The sequence below is a fragment of the Pseudopodoces humilis genome, chromosome 2 (assembly GCF_049639895.1).
Source record: "Pseudopodoces humilis isolate 2021_Gansu_Grassland_sample_001 chromosome 2, ASM4963989v1, whole genome shotgun sequence".
Taxonomy (NCBI): domain Eukaryota; kingdom Metazoa; phylum Chordata; class Aves; order Passeriformes; family Paridae; genus Pseudopodoces; species Pseudopodoces humilis.
In genome coordinates, this window is record NC_142201.1 from 20866167 (window position 1) to 20889511 (window position 23345).

The window sequence follows — 23345 nt, forward strand, 5'->3', positions numbered from 1 at the left end:
AGGTAGAGTATGGTATAGACTTACCATAAAAGCTGCTGGTAATGCTGGAGGATATTCCTTGTCCCAGACAAAAAAAACACTACTTCTGGATTGCTTCTTCTGTTACAATTAACTTTGAGAATTTCTCTTTCAGCACCAACTGCAGGGGGAAACCTATGTATTTAATTTTATTGTTTACGATTAACACAAGTATGACATACCTCTGGAAACCTTCAAAGTCATTTGTGCATTAAATTTATGTACAAAAAGTAGGCATTTAGAGGGAATTCCTCCACCAATTACAGGGCTTCATAGATGTCCAAGTCAAACATATTTTTATATCACAGAATGTTTTGGCTTGGAGGGGATCTTAAAGACATCTAGTTCCAAACCTCCTGCCATGGGCAGGGGCACCTTCCACTTAACCAGGTTGCTCAAAGTCCCATCCAACCCGGCCTTGAACACTGCCAGGGCTGAGGCATCAACAGCTTCTCTGAGCAACCTGTTCCAGTGTCTCATCATCTTCACAATAAAGAATTTTAATATCTAATCTAAACCTGCTCTCTTTTAGCTTAAAGCCATTATCCCTTTTCCCACCACAACATGCCCTAGTGAAAGGTCCCTCTCCAGCTTTCTTTTAGCCCTCTCTAAGGACTGGAAGGCTGCTCAAAATTCTGCATACAGCATTCTCCAGGGTCAACAGCATCAAATCTCACTCTCTGTCTTCACAGGAGAGCTGCTCCAGCCCTCTTATCATCTTTGTGTCCCTTCTCTGGACCCACCCCAACATGTCCATATTCTACTTATGCTGGGGGCCCCAGAGCTGGACTCAGTACTACAGGTGGGTGTCACTAGAGAAGAGCAGGGGGGAAGACTCCAGTACCTCGCCTTGCTGCCCACACTGCTTTGGATGCAGCCCAGGACACAGCTGGCTTTCTGGGCTGCAAGCACACATTGATCAGTCATCTGAGCTTCTTGTAAACCAACACCCCCAAATCTCTCTCCTCAGAGCTGCTTTCAATCCATTTCTCACCTGTATTTGTGCTTGAGATTGCCCCAATCCCCACACAGGACCTTGCACTTGGTCTTACTGAACTTCATAAGGTTTTATCCTCTTTCATCCAGGTCTCTCTGGATGGCATCCCTTCTCTCCAGCATGTTGACCCCACCTGAAAGCTTGTTCCTTTTCAGCAGACCTACTGAGAGTGCACTCAATCTCAGGCCTGGACTCAAGTCCATGATGCCAACAAAGGTGTTAAACAGAGCTGATCTGAACACCAGGCCCTGAGGAACACCACTCGTCACTGGTCTCCACCTGGACATTGAGTCATTGACCACAACCCTTTGAGTGCAACCATCCAGCCAATCCTTCGTCTGCCAAGTGATCCATCTATCAAATCCACATCTCTCCAGTATGGAGACCAGGATGTTTTGGGGGACAGTGTCAAATGCTTTGAACAAGTCCAGGTAGATCACATCAGTCACTACTCCCTCAACCACCAGCGACGTAAGCCAGTCCTAGGAAGCCACCAAACTTGTCAGACAGGATTTGCCCTTAGTGAAGATGTCAGATGTCACAAAAGACCTTCTTACTTTCCCTGTGCCTTAGCACAGTTTCCAGGAGGATCTGCTCCATGAACTTGCTAGGCACAAAGGTGAGACTGAGTGACCTGTAGTTCCCTGTGTTATTCTTTTTACCCTTTATAAAAATGGGGGTTATGTTTCCCCTTTTCCAATCAGTGGAAACTTCACCTGACTGCCACAACTTCCCAAACACACTTCCAAATATACATCAATATACAGTAAATATCCAAGTAAAAGCAGAGCTGCTGTACATTTTTATTTATTTTATATCTTTCCGTGGTTACTTGAAAAATTAATATATTTTATACTTGAATCCATTTTTCCTGGATGTTAGTTTATTTGATGATTTTTCAACAGCATTTCATATCTGTGGAGTCATATGCCAATGTAACAGTACCTAATGCTAGGCTTAGCTCATTTCTATCGCCATGTGTAAAATGCTTCTTTCACCTCTCATTTAAATATTTTGTCCTCAGTTTTAACAATGGAATCTAACATATTTAGTGTTGCTTCTTGTGACCCATGTAAAAAGGTACATTTTAGAGCTGGATAGTAGCTGACCATCAATGCCTTTGGATTTATCCTCTCAGAAAGCTTTTCATTATTCTGTTAGTTTTTTATTCTTTTTTATCCAGTACATTCTATATCATGATCTTTATGGTAAACAGTATCCTAGTAACAGAAGTAATTTGCTGTAGAGCTCAGAAAAAAATTTAACTTGCCTTGCATTTTCAAAAAAAAAGTAAGGCTGGAGGCAAGCTTACAAATAGCTGATGGACACAGCCTAAAATTGTGGAATGGGAAAGATTAGAAACACCTGGAAATTAAAACATGCAAAATGTTTTTGATTTAGAATAAATTAAAGATTCTGATAGTAAAAGCAAATTGTAATAAATAGAGACCCTTTTGTTCGCCTAAACATGTAAGATACGATGCTTTGCAAAACTATGCTTTGTGTAATAGAGATGAGGTTGAAGGCTGCTGCTGACGTCTGTATAATTATGAGAACAGCCTTGCAAGCAATACTTTGATTCCTCCTCCATTTGTACCACCACCTCCTCCACGGGTCCCTCCCCCTCCGAACCCCGAGGAGGAGGATTTAGACGTGCCAGATGTGGGACTGTGGAAAAAAAAAGGACACTTTAAGAAAGAATGTAGGGTAAGAATCCAGGATAAAAAGATGTTTAATAAGATTAGGGGGGGTAAGGGGCTCTTTATTATGGGGACCCGAGAACATCAGAAAGAGCCCTTGATAAAGTTAAAAGTGGGTCTCCAGCACCAAGAAATAACATTCTTGGTAGATACTGGAGCTGAGAGATCAACAATTCAGTTTTTACCTAAAGGATGTAGTATATCCAAAGAAACTACTATGGTAGTAGGGGCAAAGGGGGAACCCTTTGAAGTGAGGGTTATTAAAAATGTGATGATAGAATCAGAGTCAAAAATTGTGTTGAGGAATTTTTTTGTTAATACCAGAAGCATTAAGAATAAAGTAGGAACAACACACCCCTTAGCACCCTCAAAGTTCAGGGAAAGTGGAAAGGTGGAAAAGATGAATGGAGAAATAAAGAAGCAACATACTAAGCTAGTAATGGAAACAAAACTATCATGGGTCAAGTGTATTCCACTAGCCCTTCTGAATATTCGAACCCAGCCAAGGGCAGATTTGGGAATTTCCCCTTTTGAGATGCTATACGGTATGCCCTATAATATAGAAGAAGTTCAAACACATCCAAATGTGAGTGATCAATACATCAATGAGTATTTGATAAAATTAATGAAGTTTAAAAAAGCATTGTGAGAAAAAGGGATGCTAGCTCAAAAACCACCATTAGATTTTATATTGCACCAGGTACAACCCGGAGAGTGGGTGCTGATAAGAAGTTGGAAAGAAAATCCCCTAACACCGAAGTGGGAGGGGCCGTATCAAGTCTTACTAACAACTGACTCTGCAGTTCGAACAGCGGAAAAAAGGCTGGACACACGCAAGTCGAATAAAAGGACCTGTGAAACCACCAAAATCTAATGACTGAGAAGTGGGTAGCCCGGCTGGGACTTGAGACTTAAGATATCCTGAACAAAATAACATCCCAAAACTATTAATTTGCTTAGAAACTTATGAATAATAAATTCCATAAAGGCTTTTATATAGAATATAAGATACCTCCATCTAGTAGTAAAAAAATATATAATAGAGGTGTTAAAATAGGCTGTACGTTATGCCAAAATTGTTACCCTTTTGTCTGTTTTAAATGTATAATATGTAAAGAACTCTGGTGGACCCACTGTCATAGAGGCTACCCACCAAGAGGCGTGTGTAGCTCTTGCTACACTGCCCAGAGGGATCTCACTGATTGGGCTCTAGTAACTAGAATACAAGCAGGAGAATTTGAAAAGGGATCAGAAAAGTGGTGGGCCATCTACTCAAAAGGAGTCAATCCCTTGTATTATTGTCATCATCCAAACGAACCTACGCCTTTTGTAGCAAATATAGTAGCTGAGTTGTGCAGACGGTGGCTCCAGAAATTAGGGTGTTATACCCCTTTAATAAAGCATAAAAGTTGGGAAAAATACATACAAAGAATTAATAAAAGAGGAAATAATTCCCCTCCTGAAGAGTACTCTTGCTGTCGAGAAGATGGTACACCCCGTGTCCCGAGGCAACCAGCTCGACGGGAGAGGCAGAGGAGTAAAAAAACCGTGGAGGGAAGCATTCCAATATACATGGGACCAAAGGATCATGGTTCTGGAAATGCCACAAGAGTGGGAATGAGACAACCCAGCGAAGTAATTTCTGGGGAATCCAAATTGACACCTCACAAAAGAAAAGCCTCTATTATAGTAGGGGAAGCCAATGCTCATTAAAGAAGTCAGTAACAGTTATAATCTTAATTAGCACATTTAATATTAGTACAAGTAAGACTCACGAGCCCTTCAATTGGTCCTTAATCCGATGGGAAGACCAGGTCGTTATCCAATCACAGATCACCTCTGAAGCCCCTAGCTTTCAAGTTACACTAGACTCTCTCATTGAGTGGAAGGGTACTAGTTATAAACCGCCTGAGTATAAGGTACTATATATGTGCCCAGCTTCTAATCCAGGCAGAGGATATTGTAATTACCCTGACGAATTTTATTGTAAATATTGGGGCTGTGAGACAATTTCCATGGGGTGGAAGGTACAGAACCCAGATAAGTATCTAAAGGTTGAAAGGGGTCCACACGGATGCATAGGATATCCAGGTCCACCTGGATAGGTCCCTCAGGGGTAGTAACATATGTTGGGACTTGCAAATTTCACTACATCAATATAACACAATCCCAAGACCCTGGGTGGTTATTAGGACGAACCTGGGGTCTCAGGGTGTGGGAACCTGGAAGGGATCAGGGAGTGCACATTCTTATAAAGAAAGAAGTAGTTCCCCATGATTCGGGATTTGTTGGACCGAATCCAGTGGTGTAGGGATCCGTAGACCCCAACGTAAGGAATCAAAATAACCATTCAGAAAAAAACTAGAAAATAGCACCCAAATAACAATCACGATAGGGACATCCCAAGAATATGGAAACAAGGCTCTTTGGAAAATTTTGCAAGCTACCTTTAAAGTGTTAAATGACACACACCCAAATTTAACTAGAGAATGTTGGTTATGCTATAACATTAACCCACCCTTTTATGAGGCCATAGGCTCCATAGCAGAACCAAAAAGAGCAAACGGCACTAATCCTGCCGCCTGCTCGTGGAAACCAGGAAGAGAAGACACCCCAGGAATAACATTATCTCGAGTTACTGGAAAAGGAAAATGTGTGGGAAATGTGCCCCCAGATAAAATTCACTTATGTCAAACAAAACTACAGATTAATGACCCTAGTAAGCCAGCTCAGTGGCTAATTCCAGCACCTAATACTAAATGGGTTTGTAACATTTTAGGAATAACCCCATGTGTTTTTATAACAGCCTTTAATGAAACCTACGAATTTTGCATACAGGTTATAATAGTTTCCCAGATTATTTATCATTCTGAAGAATATATGTATACACAATACCAAAATTCAAAGTTGGTGAAACGAGAACCCCTCACGGCACTAACAGTAGCCGTATTGCTAGGTATAGGAGGGGCTGGATTAGGAACAGGTGTAGCATCCTTAATGAATCAGCATCAGGGATTCAGAGAGCTTAGAATTTCAGTAGATGAAGATTTAAGAAGAATTGATAAATCTATAAAAGACCTCACAGACTCCCTAGACTCGTTGGCTGAAGTAGCCTTACAAAACAGAAGGGGATTAAATCTATTATTTTTACAGCAAGGAGGCCTATGTGCAGCACTTAGAGAAGAATGTTGTGTATATGTAAATAAAAGTGGGGTAGTAAGAGAAACCATGGCTAAATTACGAGAAGGACTGGAAAAGAGAAAAAGAGAGCAAGAAATGCAACAAAGCTGGTACGAATCTTGGTTTAACTATTCTCCCTGGTTAACAACTCTAATATCTACTATAGCAGGACCGCTAATTTTATTAATCTTAGGACTTATGTTTAGACCTTGTATTTTTAACAAAATCATTAGCATTGTGAGAGGCAGGTTAGAAGCAGCTCACCTTATGCTAATACGAGCTAAATATGAAGCCTTAAATGGGGAAGAGACAAAAGATTATTTAGAGTTAAGTAAAAGAGAACTACAAAGATTTAACAAACAAAAGTGAGCAATAGAAAAAGGGGGGAATTGTAATAAATAGAGACCCTTTTGTTCGCCTAAACATGTAAGATACGATGCTTTGCAAAACTATGCTTTGTGTAATAGAGATGAGGTTGAAGGCTGCTGCTGACGTCTGTATAATTATGAGAACAGCCTTGCAAGCTCTCTTGAATTCCAGAAAGTTAAGCCACTCAGATAAGCCTTAAAAGGAGAACAGTGAGGAAAGGTCAAAAGAGGAAGACTCCTGATCTTCATCCTACGACCACCAGAAGGCAAAAAGCGACCACCAGTGACCGGAGGCACATGCGCAGAGACACCCGAGAAAGGACACGTAACCCGGAAGCCGGACCACTTAAAAGGGAAGACACGGAAATCAGACGTGCGGCAGCCGAAGGAGCAGAGACTCCCCTGCCGCCCAGCGCTGATTTTTGCTTATTGCTTGCTTGCTGTAATTAATAAAATTTTTACCATATCACTCTCTTGAGTGCGTTCATAACACAAAATATTATACATTATTTGATCTTCTCTTCAACAGTCTCAACCAGCAAAATTCATCAACAAATTCCAAAGTGTAAATTACAAACCTTGTTCAAATGCCCTGGTGAACTAGGGTCTTTCTGCTTATGTTCTTACAAGGTATGTGTTTAGTCACATGATAATACAGAATATTAGGAAATAAAATCCATTAAGGTGCTGCAACTAGTTCTATACCTAATATAATGCACGGTAAACATTTTTAACTTAAGAAACAAACTGTAAAAAATGCCTAGCAGATGGAGCCCTAAAATATTTTTTCATGCATAATTCAGTGCAGTTTATATGTTTGCTTGGCTGCAAAGTATTTCTGAAGATATGAGAAGATGGAAAATGTGTCATATGCATATAACAATGTAAATGTTTTAACACTTAAACATCCACCATAGTAGAGGTTGAAAGATGTATTTTAAATGTAATGACATTTTTTCCAGAAGTTCTGCAGTATTCTTCAATTCAAGTCCTTTCAAAACAATCACAATTGATGTTAAAAGCAAATGTAATTTGGAAAAGATCTTCAGTTATTGTTAGAAAAACTCTATTCTAATTGAAAAGTCTCACCACAGTAAAATATTTAAAACGGCATAAAAATGACTAATATGATCTTAAAAACAAATTGCCTGACTTCTATAATGATGACACTTCTTTTAAAAGCTTCCAATAAGATATTTCTTCTCTTACTTGCAGAGCATAGTAGAGACAAGAAGAACTGAAGATCCATGCAAATAAACCACATGGAAACAGACATGTAAACAAAGACATTTATCCTTAAAAAAAAGACTGCTTTCAGTGAAAAATAGGTATTTGGTTGCAAAATTATGGCTATGATAAACTATTTTGAATTTCATATATGCCTCCCAACTTAAAAAGTATTTCTAAGATTCCAGGAGAAAGAAGTAGGATTCCACTCCCTAAAAACAGGCGTCATAGGATTTTATTAAATGTTTAAACTGCTTAATGTTTAAATGTTAAACCTGTTTAAACTGTATCCCATGTAATTTTCTTTCTTTTATAAAAGAAAAAGAAAAAGAAAAAGAAGAAGAAAAAGGGAAAAAAAGAAGAAAAGAATAAAAAGTGCACTAGGATTGACCCATCTTGGTTTTGTCTGACCTGGATAGGAATAGAGACAAACTCAGGTATAGATATCTTCACCATTTAACTTAAATAAATCTCAGACCTAGAACTGTATTTCTGCCTACAGTGGTTTCTAAATTCTTCTGCAGGCAGGGAATACATCCTCCCTATGTCATCTAGGTACTTTGATCCTACTTTCAGAGCACTACTGGCAGTGCAAGAATGAGGTCTTTTCTGCACAAGCACAGTATTTCTGAGCCTGGGATGAAAGAAGACAGATAATACTTTCATGCCTTCTCCCCTTGACATTTTTCTAGATGGGACATGCAGCTAAAACAAAGCATTCCTAAGCATCTGGCTGGGTGTGAAAAGAGGGTGGGCAAGGAGAAGTACACTGTACTTCCTGCCTTTTTTGTACAAATTTTGCCGCTCTGAAGCAGAGACTTCTACCCTCATCGGGTCAGGTAGTGAGTAACAGAGACAGAAAGTGACTTCGTAGCCATAAGGTATATCCGTCTCTGCTCCAGAGGCAATATGTGTGCCTCATGTGATTAAAAACACATAATCAGTCTTGAAGTTTCACTGTAAAGCTGTCATCACAGCCCAGGTGAGTGTCCTTACTGCTAGGGAATTTTATCCTCTTCTTAGCTCTCTGGATTTAATTTTTTTTACCATTCAGTGGCACAGTTTCAATCAGATGATGAAGACTTTTTTTTTTTTTTCATTCCAAGCCTGTACACTTTCCTACTTGATTTCTACATTCCCCAAAATGGGACTGGAGAGCAAAAGGAAAAACACAGGAGATAGCTGAAACCAACCATAGGTTTAATATGCCAAAATGGAGACTCTCTACATAGCCTGGTACTGAGTGCTTAAAAATTAAGCACTTTTTTAATTTTTAAACTAATTTAGTATACATTACTGCAGTTGCTGGAGCTCTAGCATTCATTATTATCATTAATCCAAAAAGAGCAGAGTGCTTAGCTGCTGGGGTTGGTCTTTTGTGGCTGAATTCTCTTGAAAGATAATCAAAGAGGGCTGTGATTTGGTAGCATAGACTTTAGCATCAGAGAGGATTTCCATTTATTTTTAGTAAAAATGATAGAGGAGGAGGACAGGGTATGAGGTGGCTCATTTTGCAGAGTAATACTCTTAAAAAGCATATTAAGATTGTCTGTGATGACACATCACTGAATGACTCTGTTTCCATGGGTATCAGACAGGGAAGTGTTAGGATCTAAAACTCCTAACAATCTCCCTGAAGTTTAAACACTCATCAGGACAGTAAATCCTCAGGCATTAATCAGTTACTTCCCAATGCATTGCACATGACAATGCAAGGTTGACACTTAGAAACCAATCAGTACATTTTCCTAAATCTGAGTATTTAGTCTGCTTGGCAGGAGAAGCTATAACATAAAAGAACAATGAGGAAAAAAAATGAAAAAAATTCTCATACACAGTACAAACTTCAAGTATTCATTTTATCACTAACAGCACAGGTAAACTATTCTTAAAGTTTGAGGATTTTTTTCTTCATTACTTTGTTTTTCATTTGTGAGCAAGGAAGACCATATTAAACCAAAGTTATTTTCTTGCAGCCCAACTTGAGTCATAAGGGTTTTGAGATACTCTGTATCTAATATTTTGTAATAAATATTGCTACCCAAAGCAACTTCATATCAAATTTTCTTAAAATAAGTGTCACAGGGAAGAGCTCTGCCTTATAATTTAAACTATTTCACAGCATTTTTAGCATAAATCAGGTACAATAAAATATTATCTGCATAAAAAGGCTTTATTATCGGATAATGGTAGAATAAAAAGCGTTGGAGGGATTTTATAACTGAGTTGACCCCACATGCCGAATTTGTTATTTTCAAATATAGCTTTATTTTCCAAGGGAAGTACCTGCAACACCATTTTCTAGCAGATAAAACTAACATTAATCTACATAAGGAACCTACCGCAATTGATATTAAAGGAATATTTTTTAGGCATAGAGGAGATTCTGTATAAGCATCACAAAGCCTATACTTCACATCTCCCAAGCTCAGAAATGTTTCATAACCTTGACAGTGCAATTAGAAATGCACAGTTAATCAAGCCAGTCTTCATCTCACTAACCAGTATAGCACAAACTCCAGTGAGGGTCTGGAATTCAGTATCTTCCATATGTATAAGAAACCTTCAGTTGCTGTGCCTTATGCCAGCACAATCTCTTTGTTCTCAGTACCAAACTCACAGGTTAAAGGTATTGTGGGGTTAAAGTTATTAAACAATAAGAAGAAATTATTAAGAAAAATTTGAAATATCCTTTGTTTGCTCTACATGTGGAGTTTCAGGCAGATTCTTATTAGCTTTGATGTAAATAAAAGCTAACAAGAAGAGCATGGAAAAGTCATATGATTTTCCAGGGTGTTTTCAGGACTCTCTGAATTATTTTCAGTTTTAGCAGCCTGTAAACTGGGAGTCCCTAGAGCCTGGCTCAGGTCTTCTGGTCGCCCAATGAAAAAAGTGTGAGACGGTTGCTGCCTTAGTGTGTCAGACTAAGATCTGTCACCTCATGTATGATGATCCAGGAGCACTCTGCTTGGTATAATTAGTCAGAGGCAAGGGGTCCTGCATCGTGTGGTTTCCAAATTAATTTCCACCTGACATCTTCACACAGAGGGACCCTGTTGTAGAGCACATGACAGTCCAGCTGGCCATAGAGGCAACCTCATTCCTCCTGGTCCCCTGCAGTCCCTGACAGACCTAGAGGAGCCAGCAATTTCATGGAATCACAGAATATTCTTAGAAAGGGACCCAGAAGGATTATCAAGTCCAACTCTTAAGTGAATGGCCCCTAGGGGATTGAATCCCAAACCCTGGTGTTATTAGTACTGCTCTCTAACCAGCTTAACCAACTGAGCTAACCCCAGGGTCAGTTTCCAGATCTCTGTCTTCAGATTGGAGATAACCCACAGATTCTATTTGCTTCCTGGTGGCTGCCACTGCAGAGTTTTGCTTAAGCCTTTCCTCCTGCCCAGGTGTCTGGCCACACAACTTGTAGTGTATATGGGCAGGGTGGATGCCTCTTGCTCCTTACTGCATATTTTGGATGCTGCACAGGCAGTGCCAGAGGAAATGGAGATGACAAAGATGGAAAGATCTGTCTTAAGCACAGAAGTATTGTGTTCTAATGTAAGTAAAAACTGTTGCAGTAATGGATGTCAAAAACATAAATTAAAACAATTTTTAATAAACATACTTTAGTAGAACATATGTTTTTTGTAGCTGTGCTTGCACTCTTTTTCCTTCTTTGTCCATTTTTTCCTATATCAAGTGAAATCTTAAGTGAATTTTTTTTTACATTGTCCACATATCTGAACACCCAGATCTCACATTACTACAAAGTGAAATAAATGATTGCTGGCAAGTGATGATTTTCACTATCTGTGAAGTATACATACCAGAATCTCTTAGTTCTCTGCAAGCTTTCAGTTGGATTTAAATGAGCTGGCACCTCTCTCAAAACCCCTGGCTTTTTTGGGGTTCTCGTTGCTTTTTTTTTTTTAAATTTGATTTTTTCTGTCCAAAATTGGAGGCAAGTCAGGACATGTCTATTTTTAATAGCTGTGACATCCAGTCCCTCAGGGAAAAAACATTATTTATTATTCCAAGTAATTTCCTGGCTGCTGAAAAACAGAATAAAAATAATTATAAAAATGTGACTTATAAGTTTCTCTGAATCCCAAGTGTGTATCTTTCTTAGCCATCTATTCTCTCTCCTCTACAATCCCACTTGCACTACACTACACACAGAACCCACCTGCAAACTTCAAGTTAAGGGTATCACATACCTCCTCATATAGGGCGATCTTCTACATCCTAGTTTTCCAGCTTTCAAATTGTATCTTCTATAGAGAAGTTACTAGAAAGTTCCTTTACCGGTTTACCACTCTCTGGATTTACTGTTCTTTCAGTACTCTCAGCAGTTAGAAAAATCCTTTTCTGAGTGCAGCAGAGGAACCGAGAAATTAGTTAAATGACTTGGTCTGGACTGTACAAGGACTCTGTCAAAAATTAGGATATGATACTGTTAAATAATACTGTAGAGGAATACACTACTGAAACTGAACTCCCAGTTTAAACTGACATATCCTACAAACAGGCACCATGTTACAAGAGCAGTGCTCATTAAATGATAGATTGAAAGTCAGTTTCCAAGTACCAGAGCAGCACATTCTCCTTGAGCCTTCCTTGTTACTAAGCTGTGAATCACTTATATCCCATCAATAACCTGTTGTTGAAATAAAAAACTTTTCCTTGTTAGATCAGACAGTGGCATTACACAAATTTTATATTGTCCTTCACATTTTATTTTGCAGACAAACACGACTACTTAAATTACCTTGATCTAACATGCCATCTCCAGAACAGAAGGTATAGTACTGAAAGGTATAATGCATCTGCAGAAGGTATAGTACTGAAAGGTATAATACATTTGCAATACAGGGAATGTTTATTTTAGGTATTAAATTAAATGGTATTAACATAGAGTATGAAAAATATTGCCCTGTTCTTTACAAAATCTTTCTTGAAGGAACAACTGTAAGAATGCATTTCAGATTTTACAGCTTATGTCAAAGTATTAAATGTTGTATTAAATTATATTTTGGAAAATATGAAGTTTGTTCCACAAAATATATAGATTTTATATTATTTGGGGCATCTCAGGTATGTTTAATTACTTATATTTCATAATGCAAAGTCAATTCTTGTTGGACCTTAAATAAGCAGGAGGCTAGCAGAATTAACGAGTGCTACAAGTCAAATTTTATTACAAAGACTACTTTTCATTTGCTGATTGATTGGGGCAAAATAGCCATTACACTCAACATGACAAGAAAACAGAATGATTTAGTGGCAAAGAAATAGGTGGAAAAGTATTTCAGGGGTGTGGATGTTAAGAAAGATTAGAAAGATGGCATCAAAAGCCAAGGGAGGTATGAAAGAAACATCACATTCAGTCAAGAAGAAATCAGAGCAGTAGAAAAGTCATAATTTTTGATACTTTGATCAAGCAGCACAGAATAACAGTTGTGCCTAGAAGAACAAAGAATTCTTGCACCTGCAGAAAGAAAGAAAAAGAAATAATAGCAACACAGCATCTTCCTGATTAAAAAAAAGTCAGTGTGGGTGTCCTTGAGAATATTAATTGAGATCTCCGTAAAGGTCATGGTCCAGAAACTATGGAAACAACGTAGATCTAATGACAACAAACCCATTTTCTGAGTTAGCACCGTACACTGGACATACCACATATTTTTCCCTTTTTCTTCAGGAGTATTTGTTTGAAAAGCTTTTGTGTAAGCTGTGGCAGAGCTGTGAGAGTTGGAAAGAGCATCCCTCCCCACCGTGGTGCTCTGGCACTCTGGCCATAGCTGGGGCTGCCCTTTGGCTGCAGGGAGGGACATGCTGGCACCAGTGCCATGCCCCAAGGGGTTCTAGGGCCACATGGTGAGGACCAAAAATTTGGGATGTATGGATCCTGCTATGACATTGAAAGGCAGCCACTCTCATGGAATAATGTTTGTATTCAAATGAGAGGCATTTTTCTTCCTAAGGTTATGTAGTACATTGAGTGATAAATATTGGTCATGGGGCTTTGCCTCCTATAGAGAGTTTGCTGAGGTCATAATTAAGATCATGAACACAAGGTGAAACAAAAAAAATAGGACTTCAAAGAAAAAGTACATTTCCTAGGACAGGCTCCTGGGTATTATGGAGAATTAAATTCTGAATGAAACTGCAACAGAAAAATCAAATAAAGCCTAGGTTTTGTAGACAGAGGAATGCATCATTTATCACAGTATATTTTTAAAGGAAAGGCTTCAATAGCTCACAAGAACAGGGTCACCACCTTAATGCTGGCTGACTGAAGCTACTGCATTACTATCATCACAGATCACTTTTGCCCCAAACAAGTTTTAATGCATTGTAATGTGGGAATTAGCCGCTGCTTTCTGATAAGGAGCAAGTCACCTTCTATTATCAGGCATCAAATCATTTTAGTATTTTGCTGATATCTTCTTTTCGTCTGCAATATGCCAAAGAAAATAGTTTCTCTGCCTGTAGAGTGGAAAGAAAATGTGCCTGAATAAGAAAGAGATAAAAATGGATACAAAAATTAGCCCTCGAGGACAGTAGATTTCCCTAGACCTTGCTAAGAACTCAGATACAGTTATATTTGGCTTTGAGTACTGAAGCCCAAGCTTATTTTCAGAAAATTATTTATCCTATTCAAAGAGCTTAAAAGATGGCAAAGATATTTAAAGGAAGACAACTGGAATATGATCATGAGGGTGTGCCTTATGATTCCTTATGATCCCTTATGTCCCTTATCAGGGACTGAAGGATTTATGGGTTACAAATTCAGCTTGTGCATATATATATATATATATATATATATATATATGGTAGACACTCAAGCACACAGCTGGTGCACTTGGTGTCCTTTCGAAACAAAGGTTGCTGTCATGCAATAGGACATGACAGCAGGGATGCTGGGGAGCATCATTTTAATATGGACACAAGGTCTTCCACTACCATAGCTCTGTGCATTTTTATGGCACATTCAAAGTTAGACTGCTGGTAATCTGTCAGTTTTTTCATATGTGTCAAGGCTGTTGATAGAGATCTGCTGCAAGTTTCCTCTTAACCTATCCATCAGTTAACAACTGTCACTCTCCACTATTATCTCTCTGTTTTCAATTACTCAGTGTTATGTCCTACTAATGGATAACACTTAGTAAAAAGGACAGGAAAGTTTGCATTTAGTAGTTATGATTCAGTAGTTGTGATTGACAGAACCAATAGGCAAACTCTTTGCTGTGTAAGAAAAAAGCTCAAGCTGAAGGTTTAGAAAACTCTCCCATAGAAAATGCCTTCAAGTCTACCCATGTATAGATGAGGATGGCAACATGTCCTTCATGCTGAGTGATAAAGACAGAGGAGGTGTGTCTTGCCTTCCCACTCTTGTCAGGTTTTCTAGATTGAAATTCTCTTCTACTGCAATATGTATTTAAAGACTGGTCCTCCAACGCAACAAAACCACAGGTTCAAGTCAGACACCCTCACTCTGCAGGTCCAGTTTCTGAAAAGGAATTTCAGCTTGTTTATCCCAAATGCAGCTGCAGTGGACTCCCTCCTGACTCATAGTCACAATAACAAGACTGAAAGAGAGATGAGCAGCAGAGCTGGAGCCATGGTTTCCATAGAAGGTTGTCCCATGACAGCTGGTTAGGAACAGCATGCAGGGATCTGGTGTGGTTGTCTACTGCTTGGTGCACAATCCTGAGGATTTCGTAGAAATGGCTCTCAGTTTCTGGAGTCAGTGGGACTTTCTCTTCAGGGTCTCTGGACAGATCGAAGAGCAGTGGAGGATCATGTCGTGTAATGAATCCTCCATGGCAGAAGCAAACGTGAGAATCATAGCAACCACTGGAATCCTCAGGACTGAAGTTTGGAGTGAAGAAGAACACTTTCCAGACAGATTCACCTGCAATTTACAGCCACAAAACAGCTGGTGATAAAGTGATAAAATGACATAATGGAAGTCCCTTATCTTAGGAAATTCCACCAACATGGCAAGTCAGTCTTTTAGTAAAAAGATAGTACAGACACTCTGTAACAGAGACTGCACCACACTGAAAGAGTAAAACAAGATTGAGCAAAGCAAAAATAAGCAAAATATGGTGATTTTTATGCTACACATATTAATGAAACAACTATGATAATTTCATTCCCATGGAAGAATTCTGATTAACTAAATCATAGAATACTTTAAATAATTTTGTGTTTTACAATAAACAGTACTAAGAAGATTTGCAGAAATATATACTAAATCTTCTTCAAAGCTTATTAAAATGTATTTTTGCCCCTTGACCATATTTACCCACTGATGGGCCCCATCTGCTTCTCATTTTGCTGATTGAAATAATTTCATTGTTACCTTTTCTCTCTCTTCCTCTCTTTGTTGCATTAACCCATTGTCCTCTGCCCCATTTCTTCATTGTAAACACCTGGATACTCATTTTATTAAATGGGATTACATGAAAAGGCATAATGGGTGCTAAATTCCTGTCTTACGCTTCTACATGATTTTTCCAAATGTAAATTATAAATTATAAATAACATTTACAGTAGGAAAATTCTTAGGTGACATTCTGCTTTGCAAAATGAGAACCAAAGTTCATTTATAGATTGGTCATTCTCAGTTTAATTTTCTCTGCAGAGAAAACTGAGCTGTCCATCCTCATGTAACTTCAGTTTGTGTTTTCACTGTTTGAAAATCCTAGTTATTTCTTGGAATATTAATAAGAAAATATCAGTTAGTTCTTTCAAGAAGCAGTCTCAAACAGGTCTGTGAGGATCAAGAAACACTTAACAAGAAAGATGTGAACAAAAAAGTTGTTACTATTTTCCTCAAGTATCACAGAACAAATAGGAAAGGCAGAAACAGAATAGAACTTCCAGGGAAGCATACCATCCTCCTACAGCCAGTGAAGTATATAGTTCTTCAGAAATGGAACAAAGAATAATTAATTAGAGTAAGAAACATCTGTATTTTATTCTTAATAAAAGCAGATTATTAAACAACTGAGATCTATAATGTCAGATTTCCTGTCCACTTGAGACTATAAAAACATTGGAAAAATGTAGTCATTGGTAATTTACGTTTCTCAGCACCCTACTGTGAATTTTCTTTTTATCACCTCATGTTTTTAAATACTGAGTGAAAAATCTCTTTCTGATATTTTGTTAAATTTTGTTAAGGTCACAGAAAGCTTGTTAGCTTAGTAACAGACTTTCAAAGACTTATGTGTGCTACAGTAGTTAATATTTATTAATCAGACCATCAGTACAACAAAATTAAAGGCACTAGAAAATATGGGATGGCTAGAGCAAAGATAAACTGGTATATGCCATGCTGTACCTACATCACACTCAGCTTTTAAAGAAAAAAAAAAACAAACCAAGTTTAAAGAGAAATGCTTCAGCAGACTAAGGAGTCACAGGCTGCAGTTCTAGACAATAGCATGGATTTAAAGGACAGTAGGTGACCTTAAGATTCTTTACAGCTTCTTCTGTTCCACAGAATTTTTCACATTAGAAGTGATTTTACCTTTAGGAACCAATTCAATGACAGAGCCTGGGGACTACCAGTTCACTTCATCTCCACTTAAATCGGGGTTGGATAGGCGATGGCTATTATACACATTAGACTGGGAGAACCCTCTAAATGCTTCTTGGAAGTCAGCAAAGGGGAAGAACTTTTAAAGGCTGAGTGACTTGCTGGCACAGACAATAGGATGTGGCAGGTTTTAAAAGGCTCTGGCTGTGACAGCCTCAATGGCACAGTCTTACTGGGAAAAAAATGAAAGGAAATTTAAAGGAAGGCAAAGCAAGAGAAGGCCAGGTGACATAAGATGGCATTCCTTCATCTACCTCCAGTAACATTTTGAAAGGTTGGTCTGGCACTTGAATCTCTTGTTTTCTTAGAAATAAAATAAACAAAATCAAATACTGCTACTTAAATTTCTTTGAACTTATGCACAGAACATTTCCAAGAAATATACCTATTGTTTACTGAGATTTAGAATTTGCATTCTGAGAAGGCATGAAATTCCGTACTAAGCATTGTTTCAGGCTCCTTAGACATGTTTAATTGGCAAGATAGATGGTGAAAAACATAAAGAGCCAAAGGGCTTGATCAGTCAGTGCACTGTACACCATTATAGACCATGCAACACTTACCATACCTGAGAATTTGATTCCCAGCACTATAGCAACTTGACAGAAGACCAACAAAAGAAAATTATATGTCTACTAAAATGTCAGTTAAAAGACATTCCAATTTAGCCATGCACAGGAAAACTTTGTGGTCAAGCTGTCTTACCACACATTGGTCTTTCATGGTACATTTGTGCTGAATTAAATTGAAAAGAAAATTTTCATCCACTTTTTTTGGTGCTGGGCATTGTAGCACCAGGTCTGCTCAAGGGCTTACAGATAGCAGTACAAACTCGGGTAGTCCAAATTAATGGAAGTTGGTACAAGCAGCCCATATAGGTAAGGAATAGGGAAAAGAAAAAAACAAGGAAGTTGCACTATGCTTTTTTTCCCACACAAAATAAAGACTTGTTTAGGTTTTGATATACAAAGAGCATACAGCATGTTGAAAAATCATGCGTGGGTTTTGGGACAAGACATGTGTGACATCATCTCATGTCTGAGTGACATTGCTAGTGTTTTGAAGAGCTGATGGTACTTTATCATCAGATAAGCAGCTATAGAATGTCATGATTATACAGTGCAAAACACTGAGCTCTGGGAGTGCAAAGCCTGTTACTCTGCAATGTTTATCTGTTGCACTGCAGCAGTGCTCCTGGAACTAGAGAAGCAGCAGCAGACTCTAAACACCTATTTCCTAAGCATTATAAAAACTAAAGCCTCTCTGTCAGTGGCTGTGGCTGTGGAGCAGCCAGTGCAATATACCAGGAGACATTAAGAACTGTCAGACTTCTAATCATCAGTAAAGCTGATGAACTATATAAGGCACAATATTAAAAAGAGAGACGTCTCTTCCAGTCTCTCAGCTGATATAAAATCTCATTTTGTAAGAAGGTTAACTACAAGGATCAAATTAATCTCCTAGTAATTAATGGTACCTGTGTTCTCCAAAGCATCTGGATACTAAACCCTTGTTATATAAAAAGATAAGGGAATGCCTCTTCCACAGTGAAGTTAGTAGTAAAATTGTCAGGGCTTCCCCAAAGCCAAGTATATCAAGCCCCTTCTGAAACCATAGGCAGGCTCTAAGCCTGTAGCACCCTTAAAGGTCCTGTCCCAGTGCTTCACAAATGATTTCAGTCCAATTTTCCTGCAATTCTCAGTTCTCTGAGCTGTCCAATAAATTTTCTCTCAGAATACCTCTTTCCTTTACATGTTAAAAAAAACAAAAACTAAAGAAGTCGTACTTCTGAATAGTTTCAAATTAAGATAGGTTGCCATTAGTCCAAGCAAATCTGCTATGAACATAGCTATTCAGTGTTCAATCTCCCTAGAAGACTCCTTTCATTATCCTTAACCCAGTTATTTATCCTCTCAAACAGACAATAGTAGCTCTAACAGACCGGCAGAGGCCATGAGATTAAATAAAAGTCTCTCAGTAAGATATATTAATATATTCAAGATGAAGTGACACACTGGATAGGGATGCCATTTCTGTTATAAATGCACCCTTCTTAATCATTTATGGCTAACTGGTGTTTTCTGATAAGCAGTGCTTGAATGAATAGAAGCTATTGTTGCATTATTGCCTGGGACTTAATTTTCACTGAATTTAATCTATCACAGTAGCTTTACAGGTTTGCAGCTACTGTAATTTCCTTTTTTCATATTATTGTGTTGCCTCTTTCTGTAGAAGAACAAGTTAAACAGGACTGTTCTCCACTGTACATTGGGGAGCTAGTCCCTGCTTGAATTCAGATGCCTCTGACGGGAGCCATTTGGGTGTAGCAGACTCAAAATCATAAATTGAGACAGACTTTTCTGTGTCTCAAGTGTGCTCTGTAGCCATTGTCAACTCCCACACTCTAACTCATGCTTCTCAACATTTCTACAAGGTAGCAGATGAAAACTGCAGCTCACTTGAAAATTACTTTCTTCAGATAACTCTTGTTATTGGATTGAATCCGTTCCTCCTGCTTCCTCTAACTTCATTCAGAATTTTTAGGTTCTCTGCTAATCTTATTCATAGCAGATATCACATATATTCAGCTCTTTGATAATTTAACAGTGTAGAAAAGGCTTCAGTTCTGAAATTCTTGTAGAACTATATATAGGTCTATATAACAAAGACAATACTATTTGGTTACTATAATGAAACTATACATATTATTTTATCACATTAAATATGCCATTTGAATTTAAAAATATGTAACTTTTTTGTTCTTACAATGAAAGTGTCTTTTTTTTTTTTTTAGATATTTGTTTTAAGAGTCTGGGTATCTTATATTGGATGTATATCTGGGTGGTATATTGTTAATCAGTCAAAAGACAGCACATCTTGTCCCAGTGTCAGTGGAAAATAACTGACTGATATTCAAAGACACAATGTTGATTTACAACAATCAGTTCTTGCTAGAAGAGGCTTGCATAAAAAACTGTGCAGAATTTACAGTATTTGAGTGAAAACCACGAAAAAAACAGCAGTAGTGATTTTAAAATATTTAGAATAAAACCTACGGTGTTAAGTATCCACTAAACCAGAAAGGATTGCACGCTCCTGAATATCTAATAGCCACACTGAACAACTGCTGCAGGAAAAATAGAAGACACACTGAATCCATGCCCAGATTGCTGATGACAGAAATCTCATGACTGAGTTCTTTATCTAGAGTAAATGCTATGGTATGAGAAACTTCTACTGAATTCTGTTCAAAAGTCAAGATTATCTGTTGAATTGTAGTAGATTAAAAAGAATTATTTTCCTGAATTCTTCTTCATTACCTTCAAAAAGAATTGATTGTTCATTTGCAGTGTTTTCTTGTTGAAGAAAGTCTTAGAAGGGAAGAATCTGTGGGTATAGAAATTATGCTGCTATAGTAGGAAGTGCTATAATGCAATGTTATGCCTCATATTTGGATGTCTTAGGTGATAGCAACATGGAAGAATGCATATTGCTCTGGAAGAAAAAAATCCATCTGTAGCAATTTAATGTAAATGATCCAGACACCTGCTAAAGATTTGTTTGAAGAATATTTACTTGCTGAATGGTCCATATAATTTTCAGTTCATCTAAGCAGCAGTTGATGGTATGCTGAAGACAGAAGATGTTGGCATACACACACAAAAAAGAAACCTTAACCAAACCAAATCAGAAAACAAAAAACAAAAAACAGACAACCAAAAAAACCGGGTCATTTTCAATCTCTATTAAAAGTCCTTGAAAACAGAAAAGCCTTATTATATTGCTTATGAAAAAAAGGCTTGATTTTCATGTAATAGCTTTCCATGGGAGTCAGTCACTCAGTTAATCAATTAATCAGTTAAGAACACCCCTAGGAACAAAGATAAGACTTTGCCAAAGATAGCAAAACCTAAAGAGAAACCTATTCAGAACTGTGTTTTGTATTTTGATTTTTTTTCCTGTCCTTAAGGAATGCATTCTACTACAGAAAATAAATTGAGGACAATCATTTTCATTTTTCATAAAGTGGATGCAATTTTTCTGAGTGAAGAGATCTGTAAGATTCAGAGAGCAATTGTCCTGATACTAATCAAACACAGGACAAAGATGCAGTGGAAGTCCTAAGCAATTTTTGCAGATATTTTTAGACAAGTTTGCATCAGCCAAAACCAAACCCATCATCAGGATTTTTTTTATATATTATTTTCTTCAGAAAGTTTTCAAAATTTGGATGTCAAAAAAAAATAAGCTGTTGACACATGGAATGCAAGTGAAGTATTCAAAATCATTAATATGAAAATTACTACCATGCCTAATGCTTAAGTTACCAGATTTACATCTAAAACCAAAGAAATAACTGTTAAAAAGTTACATTAAAAATTAAAAATAGAAATTTTGTAACTGCAGTTGCCTGAAATTTTGTGCTATGCCAAAGAATACTGAATAATCATTTTCCTTACTTTAAAAAGTTGAAGAAAAGGGTTAATTTCTCTTCCTTACAACTGTCTTTGCTAGTTGAATTATTTTATTTTTTTCTTTATTTTTATAAAGTTACTAGGTCACTTAAAAACCTTTTGGAAAAAAAAAATTGAAAATTTATTCAGTTAAGCGTAAATGACAAGAGAGGAAAGGAGTTTTTTTCATGAGACAAAAAAAGTTGAGTTAAAATTAATATTTTCAAGTAATTTGGTGCAAAAAAATATCAGTATCAGGCAGTCCTACATTTAAACAAAAAAACAGAATGACTGAAATTTTGTTTTATTCTAAAGATGTATGTGCAGTTTAGAACCTGAAATATGAGACAGCAGTTTTTATCCCTATGATAGAAAATTAATGTATTTTCCAGAATGTGGAACTAGTAAAAGATTACCAGTGATGTTAAACCATAAATTTGCAATTTTCCTAATACTGAGCAAACAATGCAAAAACCCTTCAAAATCCTGAATTAAAAACCTTAGCATGAAAAGGACAAAGCACAGAATGTTCTCTTACAGATGATCAGCAGAGACTCTGGTACAGATTACAAATTTGTCTTTAAGAACATTTCTAGAAGTGCATTTTCTTTTTCACAAGCTTGTTTAAGGTAATGGTATTTCAGAGAAATCCAGCAGTTCTCCAGTCTGGACCTTTATGCAAAAGCCAAACTTGATTTCACAGTTCTCCAGGAAGCAAAAATGTCTGCATTTGAAAGGAAGAGTTTTAGTAAAGTAATATTTTCTTGTTTTGGTTGGATGCAAAGTGGATGTAGATATCTCCAGCTATTCTCCAGATGACAGTAAGTGATGGAAAAAGAAAAGAATCCTGACTCTCTCATAATTTTCAGCTTAAAAATGCATGTGTATAGTGCAGTGAAAAACAGGGTTTACCCTTCAGAAATGCAATAACCTGCTAGAACCTCCTTCCTCTGCGAAACAAGAACATAGAAAGATGTCCTGTGGATGCAGATGAGATGAATATGTTTTAACTGTTCCTTATACAGGACTTGGATGGAAACAACAGCATCATTTTCATAAAAGATTACTTAGGTCTGGCATTCAATTAATACAAAATAATTTTTGTTTTTGAACTTGAATTTTCAGGGTTTGTTCATTGGGTCTTTTTGGGGTTTTACTGGGACTTTGTGGTGTTTGTTCTTTGGTTGTTTTTTTTGGGGAGGGGTTTGTTTGGGTTTTTTTGTTTCTGTTTTTTGTTGTAGTTGTTGTTGGGGGGTGGGTTTAGTAAGGACTCATTCAGTGAATTGGTCTGGAAGTCTGGCTTGTGCCTTCCATGCTGCAGCCATATTCCTGCCCCTTAGCTTGCTGTCTAAACCAGGATAAAGGGAAGTGAAAATAAGAAACAGAAAGGAAAAAAAATGAAGTCTCCTTTTCAGCTTAAATAGCTATGATAATAAGTTTGCTTTATGCTCTTGTTATGATTAGGAGTAGAGTTTGTATTTTTTTAAAGGACAGTATTTAATTTCTTTTCATTCCCTTTATTTCTCTCTCTCTCTCTCCCAGACTAAGTAGGGGAATGCTGGTAAGAAATGGAGCACTGCAAATCCCAGGGTATAAATAGCTCTGCCTGAGCCTAACAATAACTCTGCTGCCACTGACACAGAGCAGAGCAAAGGCAAGAAAATACTGTAACAGTATTTGTCATGCTTGTCAGGGGGAACACTTTCCTACCTAAAACATTGTGAGCAGAAGTGTATATCAGATGATTAGGTCAATTTTCTTGAGCTTGATACAAACATGTTTCAT

General features: G+C 37.5%; 1 protein-coding gene across 2 annotated transcripts in view; it reads right to left on the reverse strand.

The window, feature by feature from the left end:
• Window positions 1–14458: 14458 nt before the first annotated feature.
• STS (steroid sulfatase) overlaps window positions 14459–23345 on the reverse strand; it is a 93343-nt gene continuing 84456 nt past the window's right edge. For both annotated transcript variants that reach the window (XM_088051409.1, XM_005516841.3), the window contains exon 10: window positions 14459–15411. In XM_088051409.1, the coding sequence (XP_087907535.1) occupies window positions 15029–15411 (383 nt within the window). In that variant the 3' untranslated portion in view covers window positions 14459–15028. The remainder of the gene's footprint in view (window positions 15412–23345) is intronic.